Source organism: Puma concolor, chromosome A2 (genome assembly GCF_028749965.1).
Source record: "Puma concolor isolate L17-30 chromosome A2, mPumCon1.1.hap2, whole genome shotgun sequence".
NCBI classification, from domain to species: Eukaryota; Metazoa; Chordata; class Mammalia; order Carnivora; family Felidae; genus Puma; species Puma concolor.
In genome coordinates, this window is record NC_141668.1 from 152,913,142 (window position 1) to 152,934,082 (window position 20,941).

General features: G+C 56.4%; 2 protein-coding genes across 3 annotated transcripts; both read left to right on the forward strand.

Moving 5' to 3' along the window:
• The first annotated feature begins 1,340 nt into the window (after positions 1–1,340).
• LOC112852455 (uncharacterized) lies at positions 1,341–5,167 on the forward strand. The gene has a single exon (XM_025915942.2). The coding sequence runs from the start codon at positions 1,395–1,397 to the stop codon at positions 5,139–5,141; it is 3,747 nt and encodes a 1,248-aa protein (XP_025771727.2). The 5' UTR covers positions 1,341–1,394; the 3' UTR covers positions 5,142–5,167.
• A 3,353-nt stretch (positions 5,168–8,520) lies between these two features.
• CAMKV (CaM kinase like vesicle associated) lies at positions 8,521–20,667 on the forward strand. 2 transcript variants are annotated; one of them, XM_086698184.1, is made up of 11 exons: positions 8,522–8,714; positions 16,188–16,296; positions 16,407–16,538; positions 16,719–16,793; positions 17,007–17,145; positions 17,281–17,401; positions 17,558–17,633; positions 17,720–17,856; positions 18,017–18,095; positions 18,330–18,417; positions 18,716–20,667. In XM_086698184.1, exons 2-11 carry the CDS (start codon positions 16,202–16,204, stop codon positions 19,295–19,297), a joined length of 1,524 nt encoding a protein of 507 aa, XP_086554310.1. In that variant the 5' UTR covers positions 8,522–8,714; positions 16,188–16,201; the 3' UTR covers positions 19,298–20,667. The 2 variants fall into 2 exon arrangements, with proteins under 2 accessions (XP_086554311.1, XP_086554310.1); XM_086698185.1 differs by lacking the exon at positions 16,407–16,538 and having other exon boundaries at positions 8,521–8,714.
• The last annotated feature ends 274 nt before the right edge of the window (positions 20,668–20,941 follow it).

A 20,941-nucleotide genomic window follows, 5' to 3' on the forward strand; every position in this document is an offset into this window, starting at 1 on the left:
CACCCCACTGCCAACTGTAAGTACTATTTTTAACCTTTGTGAAAACACTGCTTCAGAGGACGAGCCTACAGCTGCATTCTCCACAAACCTGTTTCCTGGGCAGAAAGACTGAGGCCTGAAAGGACATAGCCCTGGGGACCAGACGGAAGAGGTTCAGAGCTGACAGCTGGCAGGAGGCAGGAGAACTGACGCGGCCTCAGGTCAGAACCTCCAGACTAGGCCTGTGGTTAACAGGTGGTTCCCCAAACTGCTGCCTAGGCCTGTCTTGTGTCGCAGTAGGTCACGTCTGGTGCTGGTGGTCCTGGCAGGTCCCACCCCTCCCTGCCTTATGTTTGCCCATTTAAGAAATGAAGGGTGAAAGTGCCCACCCAGTCTAATAGCTTACATTTCCTATGTGCCTACCTATGTCCAGTCCTTTATCCAGCTTGTCCTCATTGTATATACAGCTGTGCCCACTGCATGCCCAGTCCTGCACCAACCATACCTCCACTCTGTAGCCAGCCCTGTGTCCCCTGTATCCCTACTGTGCCCCCTCTGTAATTGCCACTTGGCTGGCCTTGTGTCCACTGTGGCCTAGCCCTATGCCAAGTGCCCTGCCCCCCTCATGGCCAAGGAGAAGTTGACACAATGTGACAAGAGCTAGAACATTCTGACTTGAGGATTCTGAACAAAGGCCCCACCCCACCCCTGTGGCTCCCATAGTCACCTCTGTGGGATACTGACTGATTCTAGGCTTCAAAGACATGTGGCTCTGGGGAGGGGGCTCTGTGAGGCACAGGCAGAGGAGAACCATCTGGAGCAGAAAGACTGCCAAGGAGCTGCTGTCCCTGGAGTGGGAGCCAGGGAACATGGGGGAGAGGAGCATGGGCCTGAGCTGGGCCCCTCACCCTCTTCTGTCTCCCAGGACTGAGTGGTAAAGGGGCTTTAATCCACCAAAGGCCCTTGAGTCACATACTTGGAACTCATCCCTGGGTCAGGCCTTAAGCCTCAAGTTGACACCTGAGAGGTGAGGAGAAAGAACCAGGTCTGGCATCTGAAGTACACTAGGAATCCAGAGTCTCCCCTGCCTACCTTTCTCTGCTGGCTTTACACTGCCACTCCTAGGCCCTGCCGCAAGGGGCACTGTCCTCACTCTATGGCAGGCCTGGGTAGAGTAGTCACCTGGCTGGTAAGGGGAGAGGAGGCTGGCCTAGGGTTGGTGAACTTCACTAAGGTTCCTGGGCCTTTCTGTTTCCCAAGGTTCCCTGGGCAGACCGCATTCCTCAGGGGGGTGGGGCCCCTGGTTTCCCACACTTTGTCACTGCCCCCCCCTCCCAGGTCACTGGGGGCTGTGATGTGTGGGGTCACCATGACAACGAAGTGGGGGCAGGGCACCTAGGGCATGGAGCAGGACTATGGAAGTCACCAAGGAGGTGGGGGACCCTGATACATCCGGCCCCCAAGACCACTCCTTGGCCAGCAGCCAGCAGCCAGGGGGTGGCCTCAGAGGGTCCCAGGGACCATGGATAAACTCGGGATCTGCATACTTCAGGCAGGGGTTGTCATTGTCCACCGAGGCCATCATTGATGGGACCTGTGGCCCTGCCTCCCAGGCCCATGCCCCTGAGCCCATTCACCAGCTACACCGGGACCCTGCTGAGGTTAGCTCCCAGTGTGGCTGTGAGCAGGCCTCCCAAGATATTCTGAGGCTCCCTTCTACTAGTCCGTTTCCAAGCTCCATCGTGGGAACCCAAACGCATCTCATCGTGGAGAACAGGACCCTGGCCCTACCCGTGTGCACACCCAGTGACAGCACCAGTGACATGGCCCAGGATGGATTCTGCCGCTCCCGGCTTCAGGTGCAGGTTGCAGGGCAGGGCAAGGCTCCAGCTAAAGTCCTGGTAGGCTGGGGCAAAGGCCCTTGCAGTCCTGACCAGAGAGCCCCCGTGGGCAGCAGAAAGAGCCGGTGGCTACCCTATTTCCTGTCAGGGGAGGATGGCTCAGTTGTAGCCCAAGATCCTCCTCTGGCTCCAACTCAAGGTCAAGGCCAGGGCAAGTGCCCATGTCCAGCCCAGGCTCCTCCAACTCCATCTCAGGCAAATACTTCAGTTGTGGATACAGCCCTAATGCCAGCAGTATCTGAACCTTACACCTCCAACCCTGACCACTCGACAGATACCCTTGCCATCACCAATGGCCTGTCCCAAGACCTCCTGCTCAGGGAGTGTGGCAATCGATGGTCAGTTGTCTTGGAGTCTTCCAAAGTGGTCACACCCTGCCAGGACAAAGTGGATTTTCATTTTCGGGAGGAGACTCCTGCCCCAGCGCCCACTCCAGAGGAGTCCTCAGACCATGTCCAGGAGCTTGAGGTTGCCAGAATGCAGGTGTTACCCAACCAGCCCGAGAACCCAGCAGAGAAGCCCCTGGTCTACACCTCCAGGCCAGGCAGCCCAACACCAGGCTCAGGACTCCCAGGGCCCCCCAAGTCCCAGAGGAGTAGCCATGAGATCTGCAGCTCTCAGCCAGACCAGCAGCCTCTCAATGTTTGCAATAATACCTGCTCCAATGTGCTAGCATCTGCCTACCAAGTATCCTGCCACGAGCAGTCCCCAGTCCAGTCTCCCAGGGAAGCCATACAGATTCCCCCTTCCAGTGCCCCTACCTGCCAGCTCCCGGATGCTGTGGAAGACCGTGTGCTGGTGTTTGATATAGCCACAGGCAACACCAGGATGGGGCTACTGTGCCATGACCCCATGGGTTCACGGGCAGTGCTCGTGGGCCTCATGCCCAGCCACCCATCCATCTATGTCCCTGAAAATGTGTTGTCCACTCGACCATTACCCGTGCCAATCCTTTCCCCTGACAACAATCGTTCCAGATTCTGGTCCACTTCACCCGTACTGTCCAGCCCTGTGCCCTCTAGCCTCTCGTCGGGAAGCTATCGAGAGGTGGCCCTGGTTCCCAAGGAGGGGAGTATCAACTTGGAGTCATGGGACTCCCCTGGTACTGAGACACCCATCAGACTGTTCACTGGGCCCATTCCACTGGGGATGCCCCTCCAATTTGGTGAGAGGATATTGAGCCATGTTCATGAGCCTGGCTGGTCTAAACCTGATGCTGAAAAAAATGAAGCTAGTCACACCATCTGGATGCTGAATACAGCCAGGATGCAGGACACTTCCATGGTCCAGCCCAAGAAACTGCAGTGGATGAACTCAGAGCTGATCCCAGAGCCTACACCACAAGCGAAACCCCAGGTGATGTCCAGATCCCTACTCCAGGTGGATATAGGCAACCACAACCAGAAAGCGGTCCTTACTGCTCACCCTGACAACCTTAGGGCAGAAGGTGCTGGGCAGGCCTCCCTCAGTAGTCAGCCGCCACTAGCTGAGCAGTGTCCCCTGGCTGGACAGCCCCCTCCAACTGCTCAGCCTCCCTCTGCCGACCAGTGCCCCCTCACCAGGCAGACCCCCCTTTCTGGTCAGCCACTCCTGGCTGAGCAAGCCCCTTCTACCAAGCAGCTCCCCCTTCCTGGTCAGCCCCCTCTCACTGGAACCCCTCTTGCCAGGCAGCTTTCTCTCACTGGGAAGCATCCCTTTTCTCAAGAACCCCCCATTTCCAAAGAGCCCATCATCTCAGGAGGGACCCCCATCCCCAGGGAACCTGGCCAGGCCTCCACCTTGCATCAGGAAGGAGAGCCCTTGGGCTTGCCGGCCCACGTAGGGCTACTTCAGGTGCCCCTGGCCCCTAAGGAGACCCGTGTCTACGTGAGTAGAGGAAAGGTCGGTGTCGGTGCCACTCAAAGCTCCAGCACACATCAGCTCTCATCCTGGCAACCTGGCAGCTCCCCTGGGACCCAAGAGGAGCAGTTTTCCCTGGTCACATTATCTACACCTGGCACTGGCTGCAAGGTCTTGCCCGTGGCTATGGGGGGCAGTGACCCCCAGGGTCCCCAGTTCAAGCTGATGGCTGAGGACATTACGCTCTCACCAGTGGTTGCACACCTTGGCCTGCTCCGTGGGGCCTGCTACGAACTGGTGCCCGCCACGGATGCTCTGCCAGTGCAGTCCCCGGTGCTCTGCCGCCACTCACTGGGTCCCTACCAGGACATGGCGGCTGTGGTGATTGACACAGGCACGGGCTTCACCAAATGTGGACTGGCTGGAGAGGACCACGTCCTCAGTGTGGTGTCCTCACGTGTCCAACTGCTACAGCACCCAGCCCAGGACGAGCCTCGGTATGTGGTGCCCGAGGACCAAGAGGGCTCCTGTTCGGTGCTGAATCGAGGAGTGGTCTCGGACTGGGATGCATTGGAGGTGCTGTGGCAGCACTTGTTTTATTGCAGGCTGGGCGTGCGGCCGGAGGAGCTGGCTGTCCTCGTGGCTGACTCACCCATTTCACCGCGCACCAACCGAGAAAAGGTGGCTGAAATACTCTTTGAGCGCTTCCACGTGCCAGCCATGCAGACGGCGCATCAGGCCCTCCTGGCACTCTATGCTTACGGGCGCACCACTGGGCTGGTTCTGGGAAGTGGCCATGGTACCTCCTATGTGGCGCCTATCCTCACCGGGGATCTGGCCCCCCTCGACACCCACCGGCTGGACGTGGCTGGTGCTGACCTCACTGAATACCTGGCTCAGCTATTGCTGGCAGGTGGCCACTCACCACCCAAGGCAGGGTTGGTCAACCAGATTAAAGAGGCCTGCTGCTATGTGGCCACGGACATGACAGCTGAGATGGCCCGCGCCCAGGCTCAGGCCCGAGTGGACTTCATGCTTCCAGACAAGCAGGTCATCACACTGGGCTCTGAGCGTTTCTGCTGCCCTGAGGCCCTCTTCCAGCCCGATCTGCTAGGCCTCAACCAGCCTGGCCTCCCACAACTAGCCCTCCTTAGCATTGGCCGGCTGGATGCCAAGCAGCAGGAGCAGCTGCTGGCCAATGTGGTGCTGGAAGGTGGCACCACCCTGGTGAATGGCTTTCCTGAGCGCCTAAGTCAGGAGCTGGGCCCCCGAGCCACTGTGCTGGGCTCTCCCCACCGTGCTGTTGCTGCTTGGCTTGGAGGCTCCATCATGGCATCCCGGGACTCCTTCCAGAGTCTGTGGCTCAGCCGCCATGAGTACGAGGAGGAAGGCCCTTGGGCCATCTACAAGTACCATCTGTGAGCATATAAAAGTTCTGGTTCTGCTTACTTCGAGCACTGTGGCATGTTTTAGACACAGAGTGGTGTGGGGAAAGACAGAGGTCCAGGCATGGAGTTAGAGATGGGGACCCTGGCACTCCCAAGGCACACCCTGCCTCTGCACAATGGAACTCCATGGGCCCTGGCAATCCTATCCTTTCCAGAGAACCTCAGAGTCCCTTGGCTGGCATTGGCTCTGGTCTAGTCTGACCTTTACTGCACCCCAAGGGCAATCATAGACAGTGGCTGCTGTGGGTTTTGCCCCGTTGCCCTGGCGACAAGTGCAATTACCCTTGATTGCCAGCTGGTTGTCATGGCAATTTCAAACATAATGTAATAACCCACACAGCCTGGAGTGAGTCATGAAGGGGGGGGACAGCCCCCTCCCCTAGCTCCAGAGGAAAAGATGGCTTGCCCTCCTCCCTCCTCCATCTTGGGCCCTCTACGGGGGGCTAAGGACAGCAACATGGACAACAGCCTAACAGTTCCAAAGATGGCTGGGGACCTGGAACATTTGTTGCTTCCAAGAGAGGGTACCTATAAAAGTCTGGGCTTCTTGGGGTAGCTGGCCTGGTGAAAAGTCTGAACTTTGCCTAAAGCTCTATGCTTCTGTGGCCAGTCAGAGTATGAGGGTATGGGAGTGCTGGCCTTTGGTGCCCTGGGGCAGGAAGTCAGGGTCATGCAGGTGTCAGATAAGTCCTGGATCTTGGGTGGGAGATACAACCTGAACTGGGCAATGAGGATCTGACTCGCTTTGTGGGCTCTGTGGATAGGTAGGCTCACACTTTATCCTGCCTCTCTGACTGTCTATCTCTGGTGAGAGCCAGAACTGTCAACCTTGGGCTCCTTTCCCCTCCTCAGCCTCCCGACCTGGGCTTCCCTGCCCACTGGCCTAGGGTACTGGCTTCTTCAGGATATCTTCATAGAGGCTACTGGACAATGTCAATGCCAACTGCCCCTGCTCTTTTCCCAAACTCTGCCCTGTCCTAAAGGGCTTTCCACCATTCCTCTGGCCAGGGGGTTGGCTAGAAGCCATGGCCCCTGACCTTGTCTAGCTCTAAATAGTAGAGGTGGGAATAAAGTTCCACGTGGGCCCAGTCCATGGCCTGGAAGAGTTGAGAGGATGGCATCCAGTTGGTATTGCTACCTCCTGCCCGGAGGGTGGCTAGAGATTGAAGCCAAAACACTGAAGACCTACCCTGCCTGTGTCTCCCTGGCTGGGGGCTGAGGGACAAGTGTGCTCCCATCCCAACACTGTGTTTTCATCTTTAGGTTGCTCTATCCACAAAGCGCAAAGACCCGGCTACCCGCCCCCCCCCCCTCCGCGCCCCCCAGCAAATGCCTGACAGTGAGGGGCTGTCCTGGGTGGGGAGACTGGAAATAGCCTGTGATGTAGGGTCATCACAGCCCCTACCAGCCCTCGGGCATGGCCCAGGCTCTTCCCACATCCTGCTCCCATATCCTGATTCAGCCTCCACAGTCCTGAGGCCTGTGTCAGGCAGGGAGGGGACCGGTGGCTTCAGGGACCAGTGGCTTCACAGACTAGCAACAGTGTCCATGTACATGTGCGAGCAAGCACGCCTGGGTGCACACAGAATGCAGATACACGTGCCACTGGGCACCACTGCACACACTGTGCTATTGCCGTCTCCTTCAGCAGAAGAGCTCACGCACACATACACTCACACGTGTACACACACACCCCACCACGTGCACTCACCCACAGGCACATGGAGTGTGCACACGACCAAGAAGAGGTGGAGCACTGCCAGCAGCAGGCAGGGCTCTAGCAAACCACCTCTTCCCCTGCCTCTAAATCCCCCATTCTAGTTTCTCCTTAGCCCAGCTTCTTCATACCCAGAGAGCTATGACCTTCAGGAAAGCCAGAAAATGTATGTCACATGTGTGGGGTCAGCAAGCCATGGCTCAGCTGTACTATACAACTCAGAAAACCATTGTTTCAAGGACAGTGGGCAGACAGCAGGAAGGACCGAATACCAGGCCATTCATTCATTCTGCAGACGTGAACTGAGCATACTGAAATGAAACACAGCCTCTGCCCTGCTGATGCCTAGCCTGCCAGGAGATTCCTACACAGTGGTGGGGTTGGTGCTGTGACTGAGACCACCCAGAGCACAGAGGGCCCAGAGGTGGCATCAGCCTGGCCTGGAAGAGGTGACCCAAAGCCAGGGAAGGATGTAAAGAGCTCCTTGACACCTTTGTCTGGAGGAAGATATTGAGGGGCCTTGTTTGAGTGGTCATTTCCCAGGCTAGCCTTCCCAACTCCAGCCCCAACTTCCTCACTTGAGCAGTCACTCCTGTCAGCAGCCATGGGGGGGCCATACAGGGAAAACTCAGTCAAATCCAAGGGTTTGGAAATGACCTTACCCAGGATGGGGTCAGAAGGCTCACTGGGAGGTTTGGGGTGGGGTGGAACCCAGCTCCAGGCACCAAGAAGCCTGTCTGGCCTTCCGACATGGGCCTCAGGATGGTTCTCAGTGCTTGTGAGGGGGAAGGGGCAAGCATTGGGTCTATGTGCCTCCCTGACAAAGGACAAAGAAATGGCCAAGGACTTCCTTCAAATCTTCTTCCAGGCAGTTCTTAGCCTCTTCCCATCAGAGGACGGGACTGGTGGGACCCCTTGGTGCAATAGTTCTCCTGTATCCCCACATCCCAGCCTAGGCTGCTGGTGGTGATGCTGCTCATGAAGTGTTTGAGGGTGATTAAACTGGAAAGCACAATCCATACCATGTCATGGGTGACTTTTATAGGCTGGGAAATTCAGTGCTGCACAAGGAGGGGGGCCAGCCTTGTGGGCTGGGCTAGCCACCCTGGCTGGGACTTCGGAATGAGAAAGGCTGAATTGGGGTGGGGTGGGGGAATAGGAGGTTCTGCCACCATGGTCTGGAGCCCTCACTGACCACTTGCCCACATACTCAACCATGTGCTTACTATTCTTAGCTAGAGGATGCCAATCTGTAATGCAGCTTGCCCTAGCAACTGCACACTTTGTTCTTGTAAGTAGGTTCCACCCTTTGGGTCAGGTTTTGGGAGCTAGGCAGAGTGCTGGTCCCCTGGGGACTACTACCTGCCAAGAGATTCCTGTGCAGCTCCAGGACTCTGCTTTCCCCACACCTCCTACTCCCCACTCCCTGCCATGTGTATAAGAAGGCCCCTCTGGCCCCTGTTGCCCAGTCAGTCCCAGGGCCTAAGGGAGTCTTTGAGAGCCAGGCCGGCGCCAGGCTGGCCAGTGCTCAACAACTCTTTACCGCTGGTCGTCCGCCCCCCTTTGAGTGGGTTTCTGGCCTCAAGCTCCTCAAGGGCCCGGGCGGAGCCGGTTGAGGGAGGCCCCGCCCCCAGCCCGCCCCCGGCCCGGGGTGCGAATCCGGTGCCGGCGAGCGGCGGGAGATGCTGGAGGTTTGCGAGCCCAAGCGGCTGCAGCTGGCGCCGCGTCTGCCCCGCGTGCCCGGAGCGGATTCTGCCCGCCGCCCCCGGAACCCTCGGCGCCCCACTGAACCCGAGATCGCTTCCTCCGTGTGACCGACCGGCGCTGCAGGTGCGGGGCGGGCCGCGAGGGGGGGGCGCCCCCTGAACGCACGTTGTGGGGGTCTTGGGGGATTGGGTCTCTGGCTCAAGATTCGGGTCGCTCAGTGCGCGGGGGCTCCGCGAGGGCTTGGGGTCTCAGTGGGGGCAGAGCACGAGGGTTCTGGAGATCCGGGGGTCGGAGAGCGGGGTTGGGCTTAAAGTTCCCCGTCACCTCTCAAGGCTCGGGGGTCCCAGGGGAAGCCTCTGAGACTCAAGTCAGGCGAATCTTTCTCCCCCCGACCCCCCTCCGCCCCTTTCGCCCCCCCCCCCCCCCCCCCCCCCCGTCTTGCTGGGCTCCTAATTGTGAAAACCTTAACCCTCCAAGGTTCGTGGTGCCCCTTGGGGGTAGGGGCCGAGGGCTAAGCCGACCCTCCTGACTCCCAGAGCCGCCTTCAACCCCTCCCAACTGCCCCCGGGTCCCCTTCCTCCAGCTAGGCAGTCACTAATTTCCATGACAACGGAGAGTTCTTTATAGGCGACAACCTGAAGGGGGCTGGGCGGGGCTGCCGCGAGGTGGGGGAGGAGGCCCCAAGCCCCTGGGGGCCCGCAGCCCCCTAGCCAAGATTCAGCTTCCAAGCCTTAACGTGGGGGCCAGTTGGGGGTTCAGGGCACCGACCCAGCGCTGCGCGGTGGGGGTAGGGGACGCACATGTTTCTGCTGGGAGGTGCGGGGCTTGGTGCTCACACGTGTGCCTCCCGCATGTGTGTTGCTGTGCCAGCGGGGGCGAGTCAGCAGCGCTGGGGAAGGGGGTCAGGGTGGCGCCACGTTGGGGAGCAGGGTCCCTGGCTGGTGTGTGTGGGGGGGCAGTGGATAATGAACAAATGAATTTCTGCCTTACCCAGCTTGTAGTGTCTGTCAGAGACCCTAGGCTCTCCCAGCCCCCCATAGCTGTGCCAAACTGCTTTTGTCCGCACCCCGTAGACAGAGCCTGCTCCACCAGGTTCCCTTCTGGGGAGCAGGGCCCTCTATCCTTCACCAAAAGCTTAGTCTGCAGCAGTCCAGCCCCTGTCCTGCTGCCCCCCTCCAAGGCCCAGACTCTGAGCCCCCCAGGACCACCTAGAGAGACCTGATTCTCCCCCTCCCCCCACTCCACACCTCCTCAGTTGAATTTTAGCCACCTGATAGACCCCAGTTTTCTCCACTGGGAAATTCGTGTCTCTCCTCCCCTCAGTGTCAGGCTGGGCTCAGGGTGCGGCAGAGGTCTCTGCCCTTCTTTCATAGCATTTGGTGTGAACCCCCAGGTGCCAAAGGCTGCCTTCCCCATATCTGCTGCTGGCCCTCCTCTCCAGCCCATGTCCTGGCCACCATTCCTTGCCCTGGAAGAAGGCCACAGACTTCATGATCTCCATCTAGGGAAATTGAGGCAGGGGGTTGGTGCTGTGCAGTTGTTATCCTGTTTCTGGGTTGTTTAGGGTGCTGTTTCTGGCCCCCCTGACGGGATCCACTGTTGGAAAGTGGGATGGCTGCAGCAGGGAATTAGGCTGAACTGCAAGAGGGGCCCTGGGGACCCGAGGCCTGGGGAGGATGGCAGGTAAAGGGGGCGTAGCTAGTCTAGGCTGGGCTGGGCCAGTTGAGAGAAGGGGCTACAAAGGGAAGCAGCCAGGTCTGTAAGCTTCATTCTAGTCCCCTTCTCCAGACATGCACCCTCCACCTGATGGACCTGCCTTACCTAAGCTGCCTAATGATTGGGAGAGGGGCTATGGAATTGTTCGGAGGGGACTGCAACAGCTGGCCTCTTCCCCCAGGCGTGGTTGTGCTTCCCACACCAAGTTCAGTGCATTTCTGAGGGATACAGGAGGGTTCAGTGTCAAAGGTCCAGGCACCATGGGCAGCTCATGGCCCAGGTGTTCAGAGCATATGGCTGTGGAGGCCTTAAGGCTCTGCTGGGTGCCCATAGACCCCTTCAGAACCCCTACCCACCTTTCTTGCCTGTGTCATTGTGCCTGTGTCCTTTTTATTGTCACCCTTCCATCACTTTTTGCCATTGTCCCTCACTGTTCCTGCCCCCCTCTCTCTTTTCTAAAGTCTCTCAATTCCCCCTCCTCCCTTTCCTTGATGGGGCCAGGTGCCAGAACCCATGGGGAAGGAGTTGGGCCAAAATCTCAAGGAATTCTTAGAAAAGGGGTTGGCCAACACCTCTCCCCTTCCCCTTCCCTTTGTTTCAAAACTTCCATCACCATAGCAATCCTTTACTCTGGGGCCTTCCCCTGCATTTCCCTCCTCCACCCACAGGGCAGCAGGGCCGCCAGTGGATTTTCCTTCAGGGGTTCAAAGACTGGGACCCCAGGTGCCTGGGAGGGTCCAGTTGGTTCTTAGCCCTGTCATGCCAAGTTCAAGGCTGAACTTTCTGGAGGCACCACTGGACTATGTGCCCACTGCTGAGGCTGGAGAGGCCCCCTGTCCTTACTCCGTCATTAGACGGGAGAGTCAGCAGCAGGAACTATGGACCGTGGTTTAGCTGGAGCCTGAGGCCCAGCCATAGCGGCCCCCTGCCCACGTCCCTGAAGCAGCTGGACAGTGGGCTAGAAGATTGGCTGTGCCTTCTGACACCAGACCCTGAGGATGAAGTCTCCATTTCCCCTGGTCCTTCTAGTGAGACCTCAGCTGTGAGAGCCAGGCAAGGCTTGGGCCTAGGCATGTCCTTTGTAGCAGGAAATGCAGCCCCAGTCCCTGAGAGAGGAGAGTAGGGGAGGGGAGGGGGTACCTGAAGGCTGGTGTTCACAGCTGCCACTAAATCGGGAGGTGTTGCCCACAGTTGTTGGGAGGTAACAGGAGGCCTCTTGGGCCCCTCCTGGCCTCCCAAGATTTACTGCAAGCTCTGGAACTCTACATGGGAGAGGTCCAGGGCAGCGGGAAACTTGTTTATTGCTGTGAAAGGTGGGGCCTGAACCAGGCTGACCCCAGTGGAGGAGGGAACAAGACTCCAATGCAGGACCACCTCTGGAGCCAGACTTGCTTAAGGCTGCAGCAGGGCCCCTATGGGACCCTTTATTACCAGGGCACCAACAGGCAGAGTGTCCCTCAGGTTTGCCTGAGGCTCGATTGCCCAAGCCCAGGGGTCAGACCTGAGGAGCAGGCAGTAACTGGGAGTGCTTGGCCATCAGGCATCCTTAGAGTCAGCTGGAGGGCACTGGCAGTGCCAGGCTCCGCGCTTCCCCTGAGCTCCCTTTGGACAGCCCCCTGTGCACACCGTTTCTCTGCAGGAAATGAAAAGAGCCATGTCTCTAGGGAAACAGCCGTTATGGGGCTTCTGTGTCCTCCCATGTCCCAGTGTGGACCTGGGCTCTGCCCCTGTGTCAGTGGGAGGATAGTTCTCCACTGTTGGGTATTGGGTCTGGGCTGACTGGGCCGTGGGGGGTGAGAAATGCAAACCCCTTTCTGCCTGGCTTGTCACCGTTCTTGAAGCTGTCCCTTGACTGTTCCCCTAGCTTCAGGACCAGGGCCTCCCTTGTTGCAAGCAGGTGCCAGGGACTTGGTGCGCACACCAGCAACCTCCCAGGCAGCAGCAGTGGGCAGCAGATGGTGGAGAGGGTGGGGGTAGAGGGGACCCCTTTTCTCCTTTCTTCGCCCTGGGGCTAGAAAGGGGGTAGAGGCAAATGGGTACAGTTTGGTGAGGGAAGCAGTAACCGACTGAGATCAGGGCACCCACGGTAGGGAGAGAGGCCCATCTGTCCCTGCCCCATTCATGAGGTTTTAGGATCTAGATCCAGGCTGATGTGACTGTGAGCAGAGGCCTGGATTTCTGTGGTGGAGGAGACCACAAGACTAACCCTGGATCCTTGCGAGCACAAGAGACTATGTATGGCTGAAAGCTGGGCCAATATCAGGGATGGGCATATACAGAATCTCCCACACCATGCAGCAGAGCAAGGAGCTGATAGGGTGGGGGAAGTGGAGGTTGTGGAAAGTATCTCAGAGAAGGGCCATTTTGAGCCTGGAACATCAGAATCATTTTAGACAATTGGTTGCACAAACAACCTTATAATGTCAGAAATCACAACAAACCAAGAAAGAGATTAAGCACCGGTCTTGACACCTAGCTCATGTGGAGGCTGCTTCACAGGGAGGCCAAGGTGGGCAGTACCCTTGTCAGTGTCCACACTTCCTGCCATTGAATGGACACAGTTGAGCTGGTTAGTCACCTGTTGTTGGATTTTAGGTAGTTGCTGATTTTTTTTTTACGTTATAAATAACTCTGCCGTGACAAATAGGATACTGATGGGAAGCTTTGGGGGAAGGGCATTCCTGCCACAGGGAACGGTGTAAGCAAAGCAACAGAGCTGGGACACAGGTCCCTCCCACCTCTCCTGGGGGGCCCACAGGCTGAGGTACCACCCTCCTGCCCAGTACATGGCTCTTGGATTCCAGCCCGGAAAGGGAATCACAGTGCGTTAGAGCCATTGAGGGACTGATGCAGGCCCCCTCCCCCAGATTGTTAGGGCACAGAGATGAGTGGCCGGCAGTGGTGGGTGGCTGTGCCTCTGCTCTCAGCTGTGAGTGTGGGATTCCAGCCACATGCTCCTCTCCGGCAGACACAGGAGCAGGGCTGTGACCATGGTGGCAAAGACACACAGTCGGGGACAATCTTCAAAGCTTCTCTTGTTTGCCTCTGCAGTGCCTCACAAGATGGCTTAAGCCCTGGCTTAAATCACGCCAGTGAAATGCATTTGTGTTTCCTGAGCCCAAATAACCCATATGAGGGAAGGATGAAATTTGTTTCCTAATGCTGAGGACAAATTTGAGGGAAAACTTACGGGACTATGACCCCTGGGGAGGGAGTGGCCTCTGCCTGGGAGGAATCAAGCAAAAGCCAGGGCTAGCCATGGGACTTGTGTGGGTCCTGGCCTTTGACCCTGGCTGGCAGAGTCCCTGTGACCCAAGCGGCTTCCTCTGGGGATGGCTTCTTTCCTTCTCTACTACCGTGTAGTTGCAGTGAGTCCAGATAGGGGAGCATCTAGGTGCACAGCAGGTGCTAATCGGCATGGAGGGACGGTAGGCACAGCCAGCAGTAGCAGGGTCATTTGCAGCCTCCATGCAGAGCTTTTGCCATGGCCTCAGTATCACATTAACCATGTGTTATGGAGGTCCAGACAGTCACTAACTCCCCTCCTGAAGTTTACCTGTAGCAAGAGCTGCGAGTGCATTTTCCTTTGGGTGCTGGAGCCAGTCCACCCAGCACCGCAGGTGAGGATTGGGTTGGCAAGGTTGCATACCCATGGGTGCCATGTCCCAGGTGCCAGAGTGCCTGGAACCCACTGTAGTCAGCTGCATGTGGTCACCTTTGTGACACCCACCCCTGGCCAGGATCTTATTCCCTGGACCTGACTGCCCAGGTCCCCTGTGGGCCCTGGCAGTGAGGCCCTGGCAGGCTTGTCTAGCTTTTCTGGACTGTTTACCCCTGCATGCTTCCTGGCAAATCCTTCTCCTCTAAGGCTCAGCCCTGCTGCTGCTTCTTCCTCAAAGCCTTTCCTCACTTCCACCCAAATGGGGTCTCTCTGAGGAAACTCTCCAAGGACTGTGCCTGAATGCAACATTTATTAAATCAATAAAGGTAATCATAGTAAAAATTCTAACAGAAAATAATACAAGATATAAATCTGCCCCTTTAACACATAATTCTTTGCCCCAAAGAGCACTCTGATTTTCTTAGCTGTCTTTCCAGAGTGGAGTTTGGAGTATACACTGGAACATAAACTTTAAAAAATTTACCCAGGGGAGCCTGGGTGGCTCAGTTGGTTAAGCGTCCAACTTTGGCTGTGGCCACCATCTCATGGTCTATGAGTTTGAGTCCTGTGTCGGGTTCTGAGCTGAGAGCTCAGAGCCTGGAGCCTGCTTCAGATTCTGTCTGTCTCTCTCTCTCTCCCTCTCTCTCTCTCTCTGTCCCTCCCCCACTCATGCTCATGCTCTCTCTCTCTCTCAAAAAACAAATAAACATTTAAAAAATTGTTTTTAAATAAAAAATTTACCCAAATAGCAGCACCCTTGACCCAGCATTCTGTCCCTTGCTTTTCTACTTAACATATCTCAGAAACCGTCCAACAGCAGTGCATTTCCATACTTTATTCTTTGTAATAGCTACCCAGTATTCTTTTTAAAAAAAATTTTTTTTTAACATTTATTTATTTTCGAGAGACAGAGAGAGACAGAGCATGAGTAGGGGAGGGGCAGAGAGAGAGGGAGACACATATTCCGAAGTAGGCTCCAGGCTCCAAGCTGTCAGCACAGAGCCCGATGTGGGGCTCGAACTTGCAAACCACAAGATCATGACCTGAGCCGAAGTTGGACGCTTAACCAACTGAGCCACCAGGCGCCCCTACCAAGTGTTCTTCAATATGGATGGCTATAATTTCTTTTTTGATTAAAAATTTTTTTGTGTGTTTATTTTATTTTTGAGAGAAAGAGAAAGAGAGAGACAGAGAGAGAACGAGTGGGGGAGAGGCAGAGACAGCGGGAGACACAGAATCTGAAGCAGGCTCCAGACTCTAAGCTGTCAGCACAGAGCCTGATGTGGGGCTCGAACTTGCAAACCACAAGATCATGACCTGAGCCGAAGTCTGTGTTTAACTGAAAGAGCCACCCAGGCACCCCCACAGATAGCTATAATTTTTATCAACATTTTAAAATTGTGAAATATATCGAAAATCTAGAAATGTGCCCCAAACTTGTATGTACATTTTTACAAATTATTATAAAGCAAACACCTGTGAAAACCACCACTCAGGTTCAGAAATCAGCTCTCCAGAATCTCCCCGTGTCTTGACTCAATCGCAACCACTCTCTTTCTTGTGGAAGGACTCATAGTACTTATTTCCTAGCTCTTTTTGAAAACAGTTTTACCAGAATGTTTGTATCCTTAGTACAAGTTAGTTCTGCATGTTTTGAACTCTGAATCAATAGGATTATGCTGTATGTATTCTTTTGTGTCTATTTCACTCAACACTGTATTGGTGAGATTCACCATGTGGTTGGCTATAGCTATAGCTCCTTCATTTCCATTGCTGTGTAATATGAGTGTCCTGCGGCAAAAATGTATGCATTTCTGCTCAAGTCTTTGCTAACACTTGGTATCTTCAGACTTTCAGAGATGGCTATCTGCTGGGTGGGTGGTTATATTCCCCATCATCTGTGCAATAGCTGAAATTTAAAGAAATTGGTAAAAAAAATTTTTTAATTTACATAATAGAAAGTGATTCCCTGATATGTCAGTTTAATATGTTTTTCGTAAGTAGGGGCTGTTGTAGTTCAGGCAGCCAAGCTGAGTGGCGGGAGCTGCGGCCAGAAAAGCAGGGGTAGGAGGCTGACCACCCTCTAGCCCTTCCTAGTGCAGTCTCTGCCCCTTGCCTTGTCCTGAGCCATGCTGGGGTCTCCCAGAGCCAGCCTCCATACTGTGGGGAGAAGCCTCCATGTTGTGGTACAGCTGAGCCAGACTCCATCCTGTCTGCAGCTCAGAGACTGGCAATGCCGTTTGGGTGTGTGACTCTGGGCGATAAGAAGAACTATAACCAGCCGTCGGAGGTGACTGACAGATATGATCTGGGACAGGTCATCAAGACGTGAGTGCGGGGTCTTGTGGTCAAGGGTGGGTGGGCAAGGGCCTGGGAAAGGAGAGCAGAGGGCAGCCCACATTGAGGCCAGGGCTGAGTGGGGTGCTTGCTGGCTACAGTGAGGAGTTCTGTGAGATCTTCCGGGCCAAGGACAAGACGACGGGCAAGCTGCACACCTGCAAGAAGTTCCAGAAGCGGGACGGCCGCAAGGTGCGGAAGGCGGCCAAGAACGAAATAGGCATCCTCAAGATGTGAGTGTGAGGCCTCGGGGTGGGGTGGCATAGGAGGTAGCAGGGAATGGTTTCAAGGGCAGGTGACCTCAAGCAGTACCAGGCTCTGGCCAGTTAGTTTGCTGTGGCCCACGGTGGCAACCAGAGCCTCTCTTAGGGGTTTACCCAGCCCTAACTGTTGGCCCCTCTCTCCGCTGCCAGGGTGAAGCATCCCAACATCCTGCAACTGGTGGATGTGTTTGTGACCCGCAAGGAGTACTTCATCTTCCTGGAGCTGTGAGTGTGGGTCTGGGGTCCCCGGATTCCTCAGTCCCCAGGGCCTTTACCTGCTCTGCCCTCTGCAACCAGGGAAAGCCCCCTTTCTGGCCCCTTGGGGTGTTGGGTCCCCGTGCCTTGCCCAGCTAGCTGCCTGGTGTAGGCAGCCTGCCCAAATACTCCTGCCCCACCCCCGATCCTGCCCACGCGGGCTCAGGGGCTGGTGTCCCTCAGGGCCACGGGGAGGGAGGTGTTTGACTGGATCCTGGACCAGGGCTACTACTCGGAGCGAGATACAAGCAATGTGGTGCGGCAGGTCCTGGAGGCCGTGGCCTACCTGCACTCACTCAAGATCGTGCACAGGAACCTCAAGGTGAGGCCAGGAGCCAGGTCTGTTGGCACCCGGCCTGGGGCTGAGGTGGGCAGCACCTTGGGGTCTTGGTCTAGCCTCTGAGGTCCTCATGGAGTCTTTCTCTGCCCACCCACATGTCATTCCTGCCCGGAGCAGCTGGAGAACCTGGTTTACTATAATCGGTTGAAGAACTCAAAGATTGTCATCAGCGACTTCCACCTGGCTAAGCTAGAGAATGGCCTCATCAAGGAGCCCTGTGGGACTCCCGAGTACCTGGGCAAGCAGGGGGTGGGGCAGGGACAGGGTGGGGGACAACCTTCAAGGAGTGGCTCTGGGTAGGGGGAAGGAAGTCTCCAACCCAGGAAGTGGGTATGAGCGGTCCCAGGCTTGGCCAGGCCTGATATTGACCACCAGATGGACACTGTGTTTGCAGCCCCAGAGGTGGTAGGCCGGCAGCGGTATGGACGCCCCGTGGACTGCTGGGCCATTGGAGTCATCATGTACATCCTGTGAGTGAATGGGTTTGTAGCCAGGCCAGGTGGGGTTCTGTGTCCATGGCCTTCTTTAGTGACCCTGCCCTTTGGCCCCCATGTAGGCTTTCAGGGAACCCACCTTTCTATGAGGAGGTGGAGGAAGATGACTATGAGAACCACGACAAGAACCTCTTCCGCAAGATCCTAGCTGGCGACTACGAGTTTGACTCTCCATACTGGGATGACATTTCCCAGGCAGGTGAGGAGGTGCCCAGTGTGTGGGTAGCGGGAGGATTGGTATGGGGGACCTGCTCTCAGCCTTCTCTGCTGGACTCTACTCCTACCTCCCAGCCTATTCATCACCTCTAGACAGTGATATGAGGTGCCAATGCCTCACCTCTCCTTGGCTTTGTCCCCAGCCAAAGACCTGGTCACAAGGCTGATGGAGGTGGAGCAAGACCAGCGCATCACTGCAGAAGAGGCCATCTCCCATGAGTGGTGAGCAGGGCCCATGGAGGACAGAAGGAGAGGCCAGATTTCCCTTGGCCTCTGTCCTCCTCACATCTAGTAGCCCCCATCCTTGAGGCTTTGAGTAGGGGTTGGGGGTGCCCAGAGCTCAGGCCCAGCCCAGAGGCCTGCCTGGTAACTTCTGGATCTTAAGAGAAAAGGACTGGGCAGTCTCCCTGAAGGCCTATACACCCTCAGATCCAGATGCATCTGTACCCTTTCTAGGATTTCTGGCAATGCTGCTTCTGATAAGAACATCAAGGATGGTGTCTGCGCCCAGATTGAAAAGAACTTTGCCAGGGCTAAGTGGAAGGTAAGGGTTGGATGACTCCCTTTCTTGGATTGATCCCAAGTGCTCCTTCTGGCACACACAGTTTCTTGCCTATATCATATCCCTGCAGCCACACACAGGCGTTTCTTCAGCTATCAGGTGTGATTGTAGCCACTGTCACTACCTTAAGTGGGTGTGTTGAACAGCTGGGTCCCTGGCCCTCGGGTGGTCAGAGGCAGCCAGGGACGCCATAGAATGGTCTGTGTTTGGCCTTTGCGAAGGAACGGATCCAGCTTCTGTGAGCCCCACTCTGAGCCTCTCTCCACTGCCCTCCTTTCAGAAGGCTGTCCGAGTGACCACCCTCATGAAACGGCTCCGGGCACCAGAGCAGTCCAGCACAGCTACAGCCCAGTCTGCCCCAGCCACAGACACTGCCACCGCTGGGGCTGCAGGTGGGGCCACAGCTGCAAGTGGAGCTGCCCCAGCCCTTGGGGGCAGTGCCACCTCAGCCACAGTGGGTGATGCTGCTTTTGCTGCAAAGAGTGATAATACAGCCCCCGCAGACCGTAGTGCCACCCCAGCCACAGATGGCAGTGTCACCCCAGCCACTGATGGCAGTGTCACCCCAGCCACCGATGGGAGCATCACCCCAGCCACCGATGGGAGCATCACCCCAGCTACCGACAGGAGTGTTACTCCAGCCACCGACGGGAGAGCCACACCAGCCACAGAAGAGAGCATCATGCCCACCACTCAAAGCAGTGTCACACCGGCCACCAAGGCAGCTGCCACCCCTGAGCCGGCTTTGGCCCAGCCGGACAGCACAGCCCCTGGGGGCACAACAGGCCAGGCTCCACCCTCTAGTAAAGGGGAAGAGGCTGCTGGCTATGCCCAGGAGTCTCGGAGGGAGGAGACCAGCTGAGTGGGCAGTCTGGTGTGGGGCAGGGGATGGGCAGGAGGGTGGGAGAGTGGATGAGGGGCTTCTCACTGTACATAGAGTCATTGGCCTGATGCCCTTGCTCCCCCTGCCCCTGCCTCCTAGTGTGGGGCATGTCTGGGGGCCACGGGAGAGCAGTCTCATCTCCTGTGTGTATGTGCGTGAGTGGTGGGCAGGCCAGAGGCAGGACCGGCCCCAGCCCCTGCATGGATTCCTTGTGGCTTTTCTGTCTTTCGCTAGCTTCACCAGTTTCTGTTCCTTGCGGGATGCTGCTCTAGGGATACTCAGGAGGTCCCTGCTCCCTTCCCCTTCCCTTTTTGCCTCACAATTTCCCCAGGCAGGCCCTGCAGGTCCCATCCTTTCCCAGGCCCTAATCTTGGGTGGCCTTGCCCTGAGAGCTGGTCCTCCAGCGAGGCCCTGTCAGCGGTCTTAGGCTCCTGCACATGAAGGTATGTGCCTGTGGTATGTGGGCTGCTCTAAGAATGGACACAGGCTTGTATAGAGAATTCAAAAATCTAGGGCAGTATGCTTTAAGACAAGACTGGTCGCATGGTTGGGGGCACTGCTTGGTAGCTTTAGGGGTCCTCAGAAGTGAAAGAGAATGAGTGGGGGGGGGGTAGAAGCTTCCATCTTTGTCCCTGGAAAGTTCTCACCAACACCCTTATGCTATTTCCTGCCCTCCTGGGTTCTGCAGTGGGTTGCCCTGTGCCCTGAGCTTCATGAGCCTGTAAGGGGAAGGAGGAGCAGTTGGGATGTGGCAGTGAAAACTGGAAGGCAGAGTGCAGGCCCAGCACGTCATGCACCAGCCTAGCTTGGTCCTTACCCTGAGCCAAACAGGGAGGGCTGGTATCCCCTGGCTCTTTTCTGATGGAGTCCCTTAGGTTCAGTCTACAGTCCTCTCCATTGAAGGGGGCCTGCTGCATGGCAGTGTCCCATAGTCTGATTTAGGGGGTTGCCCTTCATAGGGGCAGATTTCTGCCCTCCTAATCCAACAACAAAATAGAGAGGAACCCCCTCAACGTCTGTGACCCACTTCCCCTTCTATCATGGCTGAAACAGAGGTCCAGGTGCCTCTGAGCCATGCTGAGTTGCTTTTTCTGGGATGAGGAAGTGGAATAAGGCTTCCCCGTTTCCTGATCGAGGCTCCTGGCAGGTGCCCTTTGTCAGACCCCACCACAGCTTGGGCAGGCAGCCACACTGGTCCCGGCCTTTGCTCGGCACTCCAGTGTCAGTCCTGCCCTTCTCCCTGCATGCCTGTGGGTCTGCTCTGGTGTATGAAGGTTGGTAGGCTAACTGTGTGCCTGCTGAACCTGGCAAATAAATGTCACCCTGCCAAAGCCTCTGGCCATCCTCTCGCCGTTGCTTCCTCTGTCTTACTGGGGAGGGGCCCCTGGAAGGCAATGGGGAGGAAGAGGCTGGGAGCAGGTTCACAGGTATTGGTCTGTGCTCAGTGCCATGAGGATTGCTTGGGCTGAGAGTGCAGATCATCCTTTACCACTGTGTGTTCCTTGATTGTGGCGGGTCCTCCAGACTCTAGAAATCCTTATGGATGGGGAGTCCTTTCCTGGGCTTGTGCCAAAGAATAACCTCTGGGCTGCTGTTCTAACAAGTCCTGTTGAACAAGAGCCC

Coding starts and splice junctions, on each gene's coding strand:
- LOC112852455 (XM_025915942.2), top strand. CDS start 1,395: ATGGAAGTCACCAAGGAGGTGGGGGACCCTGATACATCCGGCCCCCAA.
- CAMKV (XM_086698184.1), top strand. CDS start 16,202: ATGCCGTTTGGGTGTGTGACTCTGGGCGATAAGAAGAACTATAACCAG. Junction 16,794..17,006: donor TACTTCATCTTCCTGGAGCT/GTGAGTGTGGGT, acceptor GGTGTCCCTCAG/GGCCACGGGGAGGGAGGTGT. Junction 17,857..18,016: donor GGATGACATTTCCCAGGCAG/GTGAGGAGGTGC, acceptor CTTTGTCCCCAG/CCAAAGACCTGGTCACAAGG.